The sequence below is a fragment of the Mixophyes fleayi genome, chromosome 6 (assembly GCF_038048845.1).
Source record: "Mixophyes fleayi isolate aMixFle1 chromosome 6, aMixFle1.hap1, whole genome shotgun sequence".
Lineage (NCBI taxonomy): Eukaryota > Metazoa > Chordata > Amphibia > Anura > Limnodynastidae > Mixophyes > Mixophyes fleayi.
This window is the reverse complement of record NC_134407.1, coordinates 48,661,985-48,674,491: the sequence shown is the minus strand read 5'-3', so window position 1 is coordinate 48,674,491 and position 12,507 is coordinate 48,661,985. Positions and strand designations below refer to the sequence as shown.

Below are 12,507 nucleotides of genomic sequence, written 5' to 3'. Positions count from 1 at the left end.
ATAATAGCACCCCCATCCTCAGCTATGTGCCCACCGAGTTAGTCAGTATATGATCTGTTATTTATTACGTTAGTGATTAGAGCTCATACAAGATTATGTTGATTATTTTGAGTATTTTGACAAGGAGATTGCACCTTTAATTTTAGCACTTTGGGATTCCCCTTTTTTCTTTCTTATACTGCAGCTGTCCATTCTATATAGGCTCCCCCAATAATTGGGGGGGGGGGGGGTTGGTAAGTAGGGAGAAGAGTAAATCCAGGGCTTGTTTTGCCTATGATAAATAGACCCGGCGCGGATTGGACGAAGGCATTACAAGGAATTCCCGGTAGGCCAATGGCCTATTGAGACGACTTGATATGTTCTTTTTTGAAGCTCTATTTTCTTATCACTCGGCAGTGGCAGAGGGTGTTCGGGAGGATCTGCCTCGGCTGAGTAAACCATCAGGGCCAGCCACTACATAAAGTGGGCGGGTCCGAACAGGAAACCGGCAACGAATCATGATGCTGTCTGAAGCACAGCATCGCCAGTGTCATCTCAAATACTGGACACCGCTTTAGTCTCTCCCCTTGTAGGAGCCATGCAGCCTATCACTACAGTGCATGGCCCCTACCTCCTCTCTGGTGGCCCCTCCTTCAAACATGCTGCATCAGGACCACCATTCCTCCAAGCTATGGCAGTGTGTCTGCAACAAGGAGAAGGAATCGGATCAACATCAGGTGAGTGGGAGTGGAGGGAGAGTAGGAATAGGTGAACAGACTGGGAGGGAAAATAGGAACAGGTGAACGGAAGTGGAGGGAGGAATAGTAACAGAAACAGGTGAATTGTGGTCGAGAGAAAAACAGGAACAGATGAATGGGAGTGGAGGTTGGAACAGTAACAGGTGAATGGGAGTGAAGGTTGGAACAGTAACAGGTGAATGAGGGTGGAGGGAGGAACAGGAATAGATGAATGGGGGTGGAGGGAGGAACAGGAACAGATGAATGGGAGTGGAGGGAAGAACAGGAACAGATGAATGGGGGTGGAGGGAGGAACAGGTGAATGGGGGTGGAGGGAGGAACAGGTGAAATGGGGTGGAGGGAGGAACAGGTGAATGGGGGTGGAGGGAGGAACAGATGAATGGGGGTGGAGGGAGGAACAGGAACAGATGAATGGGAGAGGGAGAAAGGTGAATTGGTCACCTGGGAGGGGGCTAACATGTGACCGAGGGGGAGGGAGAAAGGCGAACAGGAGAATGGGAGAGAAAAAGAAACAGGAACAGGTGAATGGGAAGAGTGAGGAATAGGAACAGGTGAATGGGAGTGAGGGGAGGAATGAGTGGAATTGAGGTAAGATTCTATTGGGAAAAATGGTGTTCGCAATTATGATTGGGTTTGGCTATGAGGTGATTTTAATGAATTAAATTACTATAAATTCTGGTGATGAGACTGAGGATGGTAATGGAGAGTTAAGAAATATGAATGATGTGGAAGTTTAATTAATAATAGGAAGGAGAGAGTTGATGATTATACAATGGTTCATGATGTTGAATGTTGTTATGATGACCCTGAAAGAGTTAATGATTTTGACAAGTGGTTAATTAATAATGAGAGGAACAATATTGTGTAGCGATCACAAAAATGTTCTTTGTATTATATGGAGGTTATTGTATGGCAGTCAGTAGCTTGCTCTCTCTCTATTGTTTGGTGGTCACTAGGATGCTCTATGTATTATATGGTGGTCACTTGGCTGCTTCCTCCATTGAATATCGGTCACTTGGTTGCTTCCTGTATTGAACATCAGTCAATAGGTTGCTCTCTGTATTGTATGGCGGTCACTAGGTTGCTCTCTGTATTTTATGGCGGTCACAAGGTTGCTCTCTGTATTGTATGGCGGTCTTAGGATGCTCTTTGTATCATGTGGCAGTCACTAGCATGCTGTCTGTTTTGTATGGAAAGCACAGGATGCTCTCTGTATTGTATATGAATCACTAATACTGGCTAAGTTACAAGACACAGCAGTATCATACTGCTATGCATAATAATACATTTTGCATGGCACATTCATGGAAGTATTTTCGCTTAATATGAACACAAAAAGTGTGTTCTGAATTGATGATGCTTGTGTTTACAAGTAATCATATGTTTATTTAAAAGTATTGTTTTTTTGTTATCTTTGAAAGCCACCCCTGTCCTCAAGAAGCAGCATAGAGGGCACTGGGAGGGTGGGTAAGGGCATCATGGTTGGGACATCCTAAAGTTTTGTTTACAGGTAGGCAGAAGCAATGTTTATTTTTTACTGACAAGGAGACTTTCGAACCTGTGAGTGATTGACTTACAGTGACTGGGCTTCATTCAACAGCAACACATTCCCAGACTCAGCTACTATTACATTAATGATAACCTTGAGAACTAACTGATGCTGGATTAAGCTGCACGACCCAGATAACCCATTCTACCCACTGTGTTGACATTTTTTGGTCCTACCATTGGGTATTGCTTTGGCTTTGTCTACGCTGATATGACTAGCGTGCTGACCCCACCTACTTTTGTGTTGGCTTCGCCTACAGATTATTTAGTCCCGCTTGTGTGAGGCCACTTTCAATATTTTTTCCAGGGCCTCTCTAAGTTCCCAATCCACCCCATGAATAGATATAATAATAATTTCTACCTGCAGATTGACTTTCACTCTTAAAACAGCGTGGGATAGGATTTTCTTGTCAGCATGTGAAGCAATCAGCCTCACTGCATCAAGGAGATGAGATAGGAAGTTCTTTAAGCTGCTACCTAGGGACTGTATATAATTAAGACACTCCTATTCGGGAGAATAAACTTCTGGGTAGGAGGGCTGCCATTTAAATGGTATTTCCCAGAAATCCTGAAGAGGTGTTGAGTGGTTTATTTATATACGAACACTGAAAGTGTACTAGAAAACACAAGTCTTTAAACTTAAGCTCTCTAGCAACAATAGACATAAAACTAACTTTTGTTAGGTATTACTCATCATGATAAACCCTCTCCCAATTTGCTGTGGTTTTGTTCTTGTATTATATATATCTCTCTGGTGTCCCCTTGCAAACTGCTGCGGAATAATATTTAGAAATATTTATTCACAATAATAACAAAGACTTGCACAGAATGTTATAGAATACTACCTTGAATGCAGCATTTAACTCCAAGAATGAATCAAATGTGGTTAAATAAAAATCGTGCACAGCTTTCCATTCCCCTGTTGATTTTGCTTTGTCCAAGTCTATCCTGCAGAAACACAATACAAACAATAATCAGTGTAAGAAAATTATACATTACTTGCTAATTTAACATAATTCAGAGAAGATAAAATAAAATTCTTAGATGACTGTTCACTGTTATTCATAGGCAATGCTTGAAAATTTCGGGTGTGTTTTGTGAAAAAGAGTCTTTAGCCCTTAACTGTTCAGTGTCTCTTTTCTATGTAGTCATTAATGCATCCTGTCCACCTGTGACATAAATATCTATTGCAGCATGGAGAAGGCAGAGCCCTGGAAGAAACAAATATTAACCCTTTCTGTATTTTCCTGCTACACACTTCGATGGGTCCATCAACAGACAATGCCAGGACACTTTTCCCATTGCCTGTTGTGGATCACCTACCTGAAACACATACCAGGAGAATGCGAAACGGGTTAACTCATGCTATGTTCATATTGCTTATGGCTCTGTAAGCACAATTTTTATTTTTATTATCTTAATGCATTTAACACAGTTGATCTATAGGAGCCTTTGTTTACTTCAGTGCTCTGCCTTCTCTATACTATTAAATAGTGGTATCAATCAATATGTAACACAGCGATTTGCAGTACCGCTACAATTTACCGTGACGGAGCTGCTCTGGGAGCCCTGGCAAAAACCCTCCTTATTTTTTCCGGTCACCATTAGCTTAACAGTGCTGGCGAAAGTGCTAAGCGCATAACACTTACTCCTGCAAGGGATCCAGCGAAGACTTCAGCAGGATCCCATTGCAAAAGACCAGTAAAACCATCCTGAGATCATCATCATCATTTATTTATATATCACCAGGAGCGCCATAGCGCTTTACATGGCGTTACTTTGCTGCAAGAGCTTTGCGTAGCTTAATAAATGACACAATGCTACTGTGCCCAAAGAAGTTTATTGGGACCGCGGTAAGTGACAGTAACTAGGTTATGATTTCTCCAGCGTTAACCCTTTGATAAATAAGAAAAGAGGTGAAAGAGCCTTCTGCCGGTGTCTATGTCGGCATTTTGGCTCTTTACCATTTGCTAAAAATAGACCCCCAAATATGTTCCATTGTGGCATTGAGGGGGTCTACCCAAAAACAACACACGCAGTTTCTTCATTAAATTTATGAGGCAGATATTCCCCTTTCCTATATTGAAGCCTTTTTGAAAAACTATGTAATGCACAATTATTATTGTTATTATTATCAGTAAAAAAATATCCCCCTATACTTAATTCAATTCCTGTGGTCCATTTAAAATGACTTTTTCCCTTTCTATTCCCAAAATCATTTTAAATATTGCTTCCAGACAGGATAAGTTTTACTTTTTAATATGGTGTGCTGATTCAGTTTGAAACACTATGGTAATAAAACTAATAAAAAAAAATATCCCATTATAAATTTAGGGACAAGACTTTGTGGTATATTTACTAAACTGCGGGTTTGATAAAGTGGAGACGTTGCCTATAGCAACCAATCAGACTCTAGTTATCATTTATTTAGTACATTCTACAAAATGACAGCTAGAATCTGAGTGGTTGCTATAGGCAACATCTTCACTTTATCAAACCCGCAGTTTAGTAAACATACCCCTGTCTCAAGGATCTCAAATATGCTGTATTATTATTATTATGTTTTATTTATATGATGCCACAAAAGGGTCCACAGTGCCATACATAGAGCATGGTACAAAACAGAACACAGCATGCAGGGCAGTACAAGAAAAGAAAAGAGGAAATGATGGTATTGCCAATAGTGATGGAGAGGATAAACAGGGGGGAGGGTCTCTTTAGGGAGATGGGAGATGTCAGACAAGTAGCAGGACACCTTAGTGAAAAGGGAAGGGGATAAGTCAGGAGAAGAGAGGTAGAATTGGGTGTCATTGGCATAGAGGTTTTCCTGGAGGCCAATGGAACTAATAAGTTCACCCAGTGAAGAAAAGAGCAATGGGCTAAGGATAGAGCCCTGAGGGACTCCTAGGGGAAGTGGGGAACATGGGGAGAAGGAGCCAGAGGTAGAAACAGAGAAAGAGCAGTTACAGAGACAGGAGGTGAACCAAGAGAGGAGAGTGTCAGAAAGGCCAATGGAGCAGTGTGCAGCGGTAGAGAGTGGTCAACAGTGTCGAAGGCAGCAGATAGGTCTAACAGGATGAGAAGGGAGTAGTGGCATTTAGATTTGGCAGATATAAGGTCGTTAGTGACTTTGGGCATTGCTGTACAATTCAAGTCCTTTTGTGCAAAGGAGAGATTGCCTCTATAAATGCAGACTAAATGTTACCCCTTTTTAGTCATCACCGGCATGCAAAAACCAATGGGTGACTATTGTAGTTAGTTTGCATATTAAGTGCAGCTGGTGTTTAACTTTTAATAATAAGTAAAGTCACAGTTGGGGCCAATGCAAAGTGTTATAAAACTTTATTGTGGGGCAACATCATACCCTGAAAAGTATAGGGTCATGGTTGATTAATTTTTTTAAATCAAATTATAAAAAATGAAAATATTTAAACCTGCACTCTAATTATTATTTGATTGTCCCACACAGAGGTGTTAGTCCAGCAAATAGACCAGCATCAGAAAAGGCACAAATTGTGGTTGACCGCGTAAAATAAAAGGAAATAATATTTTCAACTTACAAAGTGGCTGCTGTTATATTAACATTGATCAACAGGGGAGGGAGAGTAAATATTGTTCATTGAAAGGGCAAGAACACAGTAAGATTAATGTAAATTAGTCCACTCACTAAACACGAGCGCAGGACCCTGCGCTTGACTCTGAAGAAAATGTGAATAAAGACTGATTGTTTAAAAAAAAATAAAAAAAAATGTGTGGGGTCCCCCCGTCCGACCACTATTTACGCCGTGTGTCCCCCTGCTATAGTACCAACCACCCCAGCTGGTTTGCCTAGTGCTGGTTATGTGAAAATCGGGGGGGACAACATGCAAATTTTTTCCCAATTTTCACATAACTAGCACTAGGCTGGCAGCACTAGGTTTAATAGTGGTCGGACGGCGGGATCCCCCCCCTGCGGCTGTATAGACAGGACAATGTAACAGTGATGTGTTTACTAATTGCGCAGCTAGGAATCAGCGTGTTGTATCTAGCGATTTTTAAAGCAAGCTTGGGAGAATTTGCTTAATCTCAGCTTCATACATTTGAGACTTTGATCTCTATTGATTTTTGAAATAGCGATTTTAACAGAAACACATCTCTGACGATTTTACATGAAATCTCAGGTTCATACATCAGTGAGTTTCATCTCTCCCGAGAAAATCGCTGAATTTTGAAAATTGCAGCTTGATATATTTACCCCCAGGATACCGATTTTAATCTTTCTATAAGGGGCAGGTAATTGACTTTTACAACTGATCATATCACCTTGCTAGGTAGACTCCCAGATATTTAAGTTTATATTATTGAGAAGAAAACTTCATGTTCCAATTGAGATTGTGTGTGAAGGGGTAAAGCTGGGTAAACACCACAGAAAACGTCTCCCGATGGAATATAGTTAACGATTTTACCAGTGGCTGAAAATCCCAATCAGCATGCTAATTTCATATATACACACACTATACACTTTTTACACAATTTAGCGTTAGATCTGTGATTTTCATCTGTCATAACCATCGTCTCAAAGTATCTTGACTCTGTAAACACTGTACATATATTTGCCGTCCCTGCAGCAATATGCTAACAATTTAAATAAAGGGCTGAACCTCAGCGCACATAACACCCACAAACATACATCCAGAATCAGGAAATCATCCATCATCGTCATTCAATGCTTTGTTCTGCTTTGTGTTTAATGTACTTTTGGCTACTCGTTTACAACTTGTGCTTTGTTGCTTCTCGCCATGGCACAAACGCTGCAAACATTCAACTACAGGGAAAAAAGAAAGAATCGGACTAGTTGGACCAAGGAGTGGAGCCAGAGGAGAGACTCCTTTTCACATATGCCCCTGCTGCAGGAGATACAGGACAACAATCCTGACGACTTCAGGATTTTCCTGCGAATGAATGATCCCACATTCCAGGAGCTGCTCCAGCTTGTTACCTAACTCATCCAGAAGGAGGCCACCCAATTAAGGAGACCCATATTAACATATTAAAAACAACAGCAACAAAATATATTTCAAACTTACAAAAATAAACTAAAAACTATATACACATACACACTATATATATATATATATATATATATATATATATATATATATATATATATATATATATATATATATAAAACCTAGGTGTACATTTCACAAGCAGTAAGCACTTCCACTATAGGCCCCATATCTGCACAGTAGAGACTAGTTGCTACCGTGATATAGTTGTATGCTGGAACATCGTTGAAGCCCTGCTTGGTGTCCTAAAGGTAGGAGGGGTATAGGACCCATATGTGCACAGCAGAGATTGTTTGCTGCATTTTCCCAGAAGAGAGAACTTCCACTATATGCCAGCATACAGTGGAAGCGCTGCTTGGTGCCCTTCATAGAATATATGAAGGTTGTTAACATAGAGTATCTTTTTTAAAATATACTTATTAACAAATTAAAGAAAACCATAACACTTATAAGAAACCTATAAAACCTACAATCTCTAAGTCTTTAGTAAGTCCTATAGGCTGGAAAGATACTGCTTTTATTTCCCATCATGTAATGTTGTCTGTGGTGAGGGAGCGACTGAAATATATGGGATAGGGCAGGCCAGAATAAATCTTGTTCATGTGTGTATGGGGGTGGGGAGGGCAATCTGTCAATCTATTGTATTGTGCGATTTACCCACTTAGCACCCTATAGAGCCCCTCATTAACTAAACAGTTTACCTCCAGTCTGCTCTCAACTGGCAGCCGTTTCACTGTTTCGGTTTCTGACAATATAAAATCAAATCAAATGATAGGATGTGCTTTGGTACGATAAAACATGATCGTTGGCGCATACACACTAATGCGATATTGGACCTAACGGTCGTTTATCATGTGATTGGCCCAATAATTGGTTGAAAAACTTGTAGCATGTACCCAGCTTAAATTTAAGTCTAAGACATCACACTTGTTAGCATTTATTTTAAAGTTGGAAATTTCACTATAGTACTGAATTTCTTTAAGCACATTTGGGAGGGAGACAAGAGGCTGAGTAACTATGATTAGCACTTTGTCAACACAAAATGCTATCTTATGGTCTCTAGGGGCAACTTTACTTGTGGAAATATCTGGTTCTAATTCTGTCTGTAAATGGCTACATCATTAACACAAAAATCAGTGAGAATTCATTGGAAAAAACTTTCTTCATATTTACCCACAAACCTCTCTTAAAAAGGGACATACAAGCATGTAAAGAAAATTGCACATATGACTGCCTAAAATTCATTATTTAGGACATGACTAGTTAATATACCTGCCTGATTAATTTACATGTTTCTGTCATGAAGGAGATAATTTTGCATTGGGGTACTGACTCAGAAGCACAGGGATAAATATAGCCATATAGCCTATTACATCACATATTACTTGACATGGTAGTCCAGGTCTTTTCTCCCTGCATGAAAGTGGTGTCACCTCACGTTCTCATTATTAAGGGGTATATTTGAAAAAGTGGAGATATTGCCTATAACAACCAATCAGATTCTAGTTATTTATTTAGTACATTCAACAAAATGACAGCTAGAATCTGATTGGTTGCTATAGGCAACATCTCCAGGGTTAAATTCTGGGGTCCCTTGCCATGCCATACATTGCTGTTTGTCTGCAGTGCAGCCTAACTAACCTCTTGTTACTTTAGAGTAGTAGTGGAACTACCGTGGGTGAAGGGGGTGCGGCAGCTAAGGGGCCCGGAGTTGAGCGGGTGCCCAATAATGTCTGTTGCCCCACCAACAAGGCCCCTGTGGGAGACCTCAGGAATTTATATCACCCCCTTAGGCTAGTGGTACATATTCTGCAGAAGCCCTCTTCTGAGCATGTGTAGGGGCTTGTGATGCAGCTGTAGCATGCCGGTCCCCTTTTCAGAGCAGAGAGGGGGTCTGTGGGGGAGGGGGGGGTGCTAAAACAAAAAAGGGTTCTAGAAAGAAGAAAATAGCTATGCATTTAGTAAAAGAGTAAGAGTGGATGCACAGGCCATTATATTAAATTATTTGAAGTAAAAATGATAGAAAAGACAAATGGTTTGTCATTTTAAATTTAAAGTAGGCTCTTTAACTGGATGAACATATTTTGAAGATCAGATACATGCAAAAATTCCCTATACTGGATTTCAATAATTTTCTTTTTTTTCCCCTTATAAAAATGTGAACATGTTCAAACCTTTCTTGTATAATTAAACAGTGAACACAGTAGATAATTTATATGAATGTAGATGGCTGAAAACCACATAATTGTCGCATATAGTGAGTTGTAACAACTGGGAAAATTATGACTCAATGGTAATTCTTTTTCGAGTGAGGTCTGTTGACATTTCAGAAAAGTGACCCCAAAGTACCAGATTATACCATACCAGTGCGGAAGAAGTAGAGTATGATAATAGGGATTACCAGATTCTTGTTTTTTTCATAATCATAATGTACTGTGTATGGCTTTGCAGACATTCAAATGCTGACAAATAGTAAAATGTTCCTGTACAAAATGACTTGGAATTTTTCATATTATGTAATCTTATTAAAATTTCCCTAAAGACGATTGAACTTCAATAAATAGAAGGCTGCTGAGGCTAATTACAATGATTGTTCAAATAATATATTGGAGTTCTTCTATAACCTTGGTCAGTCCGGTAGGTGGTGTAGAACCATTGATTAAGTTGAGCTGGTGAATAAAACATCTACAATGTAAAACTTTATATAATAATAAAAGAAACAGAATGGGATATTTTAAAGTTTCACAACTCAAACACCTACACTGGGTCAAGAAGTGACAGGGTCTGTATCTATAGGATCGTGGGTGATGATAACCAGTTTCTTTACTTCACTAGTGTGTAATTCTAATATTAAACTGGTCACACCCAGGCCAGATCCCCAAGCCACAATATCACTTTCCAGTTTCCCATAGTTTGTATTAGATTTCACAACCTCATTGCAGAAAAAGAAATAAAAAAAATTAACAAACAAAATATGCACTGGATGGCATGCAAATAATCCAGAGATGAAGTAGACCTGCTTGTAATAATGTCACAAATTGTAGAGCAAACTACAATATCTCAATTCATGAGTGCGATAGATGATCGTGCAGACGAAAGTATAACGTATAACGTCTGAGAACTGGTGGAACAGAAACTGTAGCCACGGAACTCACATATAATGATAAGTAATGCTTTGTTCAAACCACAGAAAATAAATATTTAGGCAGTAATGAATTCACGGGTCATAGAGAATGCCCTTTAACTACTGCCATATCCAGTGCCCACAGGAATTTGCTTGTTTTGGGTTTGACTTTTTATTTGCCTCTGTGGGTTTCTGTGATGGCACATTTATCTTGTTCTGAGGATAGGAATCAGAGGATACAATCCTATTTACAACATGATAAGAACCCATTCCCTACAACTCTGGGAGATGATAATTTACATAGGGATTTTAATAAATTAGAAAGTTTGCTTAATGAGACATTGGTGGGATGGTATAAGTCTACAAAGTTATGTTGATAAAAAAAAATGGTCCCAAGAGAATTGAGACTTTTTAAGGCTTTTCCATTTTATGATAATGTAGATATGTAATCAGAATGTAATCAGCTATTGGATGAATGTTCCATATCACTAATGAAACTTTTGATAAAATATCGTGAAGCTAAAGTGGTATTGATAGAGCAGGAAATTGAGGAACTAAAGAATAAAATTGAAGTTCATAAAGATGTTAATTTGTTTGTGAAAAGGGATAAGACAATTAATGAAAGGTTAGTAGAATATAAATGTCAACTTATCAATACTAAAGATTCCAAATATGATCGAGATCTAGAAGACTACAAATTAGACAGAGTTAGATCTTATAATCGTAGTAGAAGTTTTAAAAGAAATGGGAGAAGTAGTAGTAGGAGGAAATATCCCAACCAGCAATCATTCAGATTTGATAAAAGTTCCACTGAAAGGAACTAATTTACTCATACATATAGGAGTTCTCTTGCCAAAGGGTCTTCCTTAAATACACTACGAGAATTAAAGGATCCAGATAGATTAGGTTCAAAAATAGGTATGAGGACTCAAAATGATAGAGATAGATTACAGAATGACCATATAAGGAATTTCAAAGTGAATAAAACCAACCAAAACTCTAATGTACATAATAAACACAATACAGCGATTTTTTTTTTTTAGAGAAACATCCAACTCCAAAAGAGAGGGATTAGACCCACAAAAATTGTTATCAGTTACTATCAATGGGCCCATCAAAAAGACAAAGAAACATGTCAGAAGAAAGAGAGGAGGAGGAGAGTTTAAAAAGGTGGGAATAGGATCAAAAATCCCGTTTCCGATAAGAAATCAGAAAAATCATCTAGGAGAGCCATTAAACCTAAAGCTACAGGTGTGCTTAACTTATCTAAGAAAGAACGAACAAAATCTGAAATCCAACTGTTGAGTAAGGGTCTAAATTTTGCACCATCATCTGGTCCAAATTTATTTGAACTTTTTACTGAATTAAATAGGTACATTAGACTTCTTTGTGAAAAGGAATACTTTGCTAATAAGAGCCTAAGAAAGTGTAACATGGAATCTGATGTACAATTGATTACATTAGATGACCATGAGGATGCTAAAGCACTCTCTGAAATAGAAGAGTTATGGTCACAAGGTAATATAAAGGACTCTAAGCCTGTACAGTTACTTGATATTAATCAAAAATTAGAGTCTACAAAATCTAAATTCACATTGAAATCAGAATTTTCTTCCAACTCATATGAAAAGTGTACTAATGGATTGCTTTTATCGAGTAACATTGGAACAATTTAGGAACTTATGTTCCACAACTAAAACAAAGAAAAAGGGTTTTCCAATCTTCCTCCTAATGAACAGTTAGCTCTGAAAAAATTACAGGCCGACGCCTCTATTATCCTTTAAAAATGCTGATAAAGGTGGTGGTGTGGTTGGTCAGGACTTGATAGATTATAAGAAAGAGGCATATCGGCATTTAAGTAATAAAGTGTTTTATAAAGAATTGAAGTTTAATCCTGGTAAATTGTTAAAATTAGAATTAAAGAATCTGTTGGACCCAGCGGTGGCTGATGGAGTCATTTCAAGGAATGAATATGGTTTTTAGTTCATCCCTCACCCTATTACACAAATTTATTATCATTTGCCCAAAATTCACAAACACCTACACAATC

The 12,507-nt window shown here is 38.6% G+C and overlaps 1 protein-coding gene across 1 annotated transcript in view; it reads right to left on the bottom strand.

The window, feature by feature from the left end:
- HECTD2 (HECT domain E3 ubiquitin protein ligase 2) overlaps window positions 1-12,507 on the bottom strand; it is a 121,625-nt gene that overhangs the window by 53,208 nt on the left and 55,910 nt on the right. Inside the window, exon 4 of the mRNA XM_075216428.1 lies at window positions 3,131-3,233. Within this exon, the coding sequence (XP_075072529.1) occupies window positions 3,131-3,233 (103 nt within the window). The remainder of the gene's footprint in view (window positions 1-3,130; window positions 3,234-12,507) is intronic.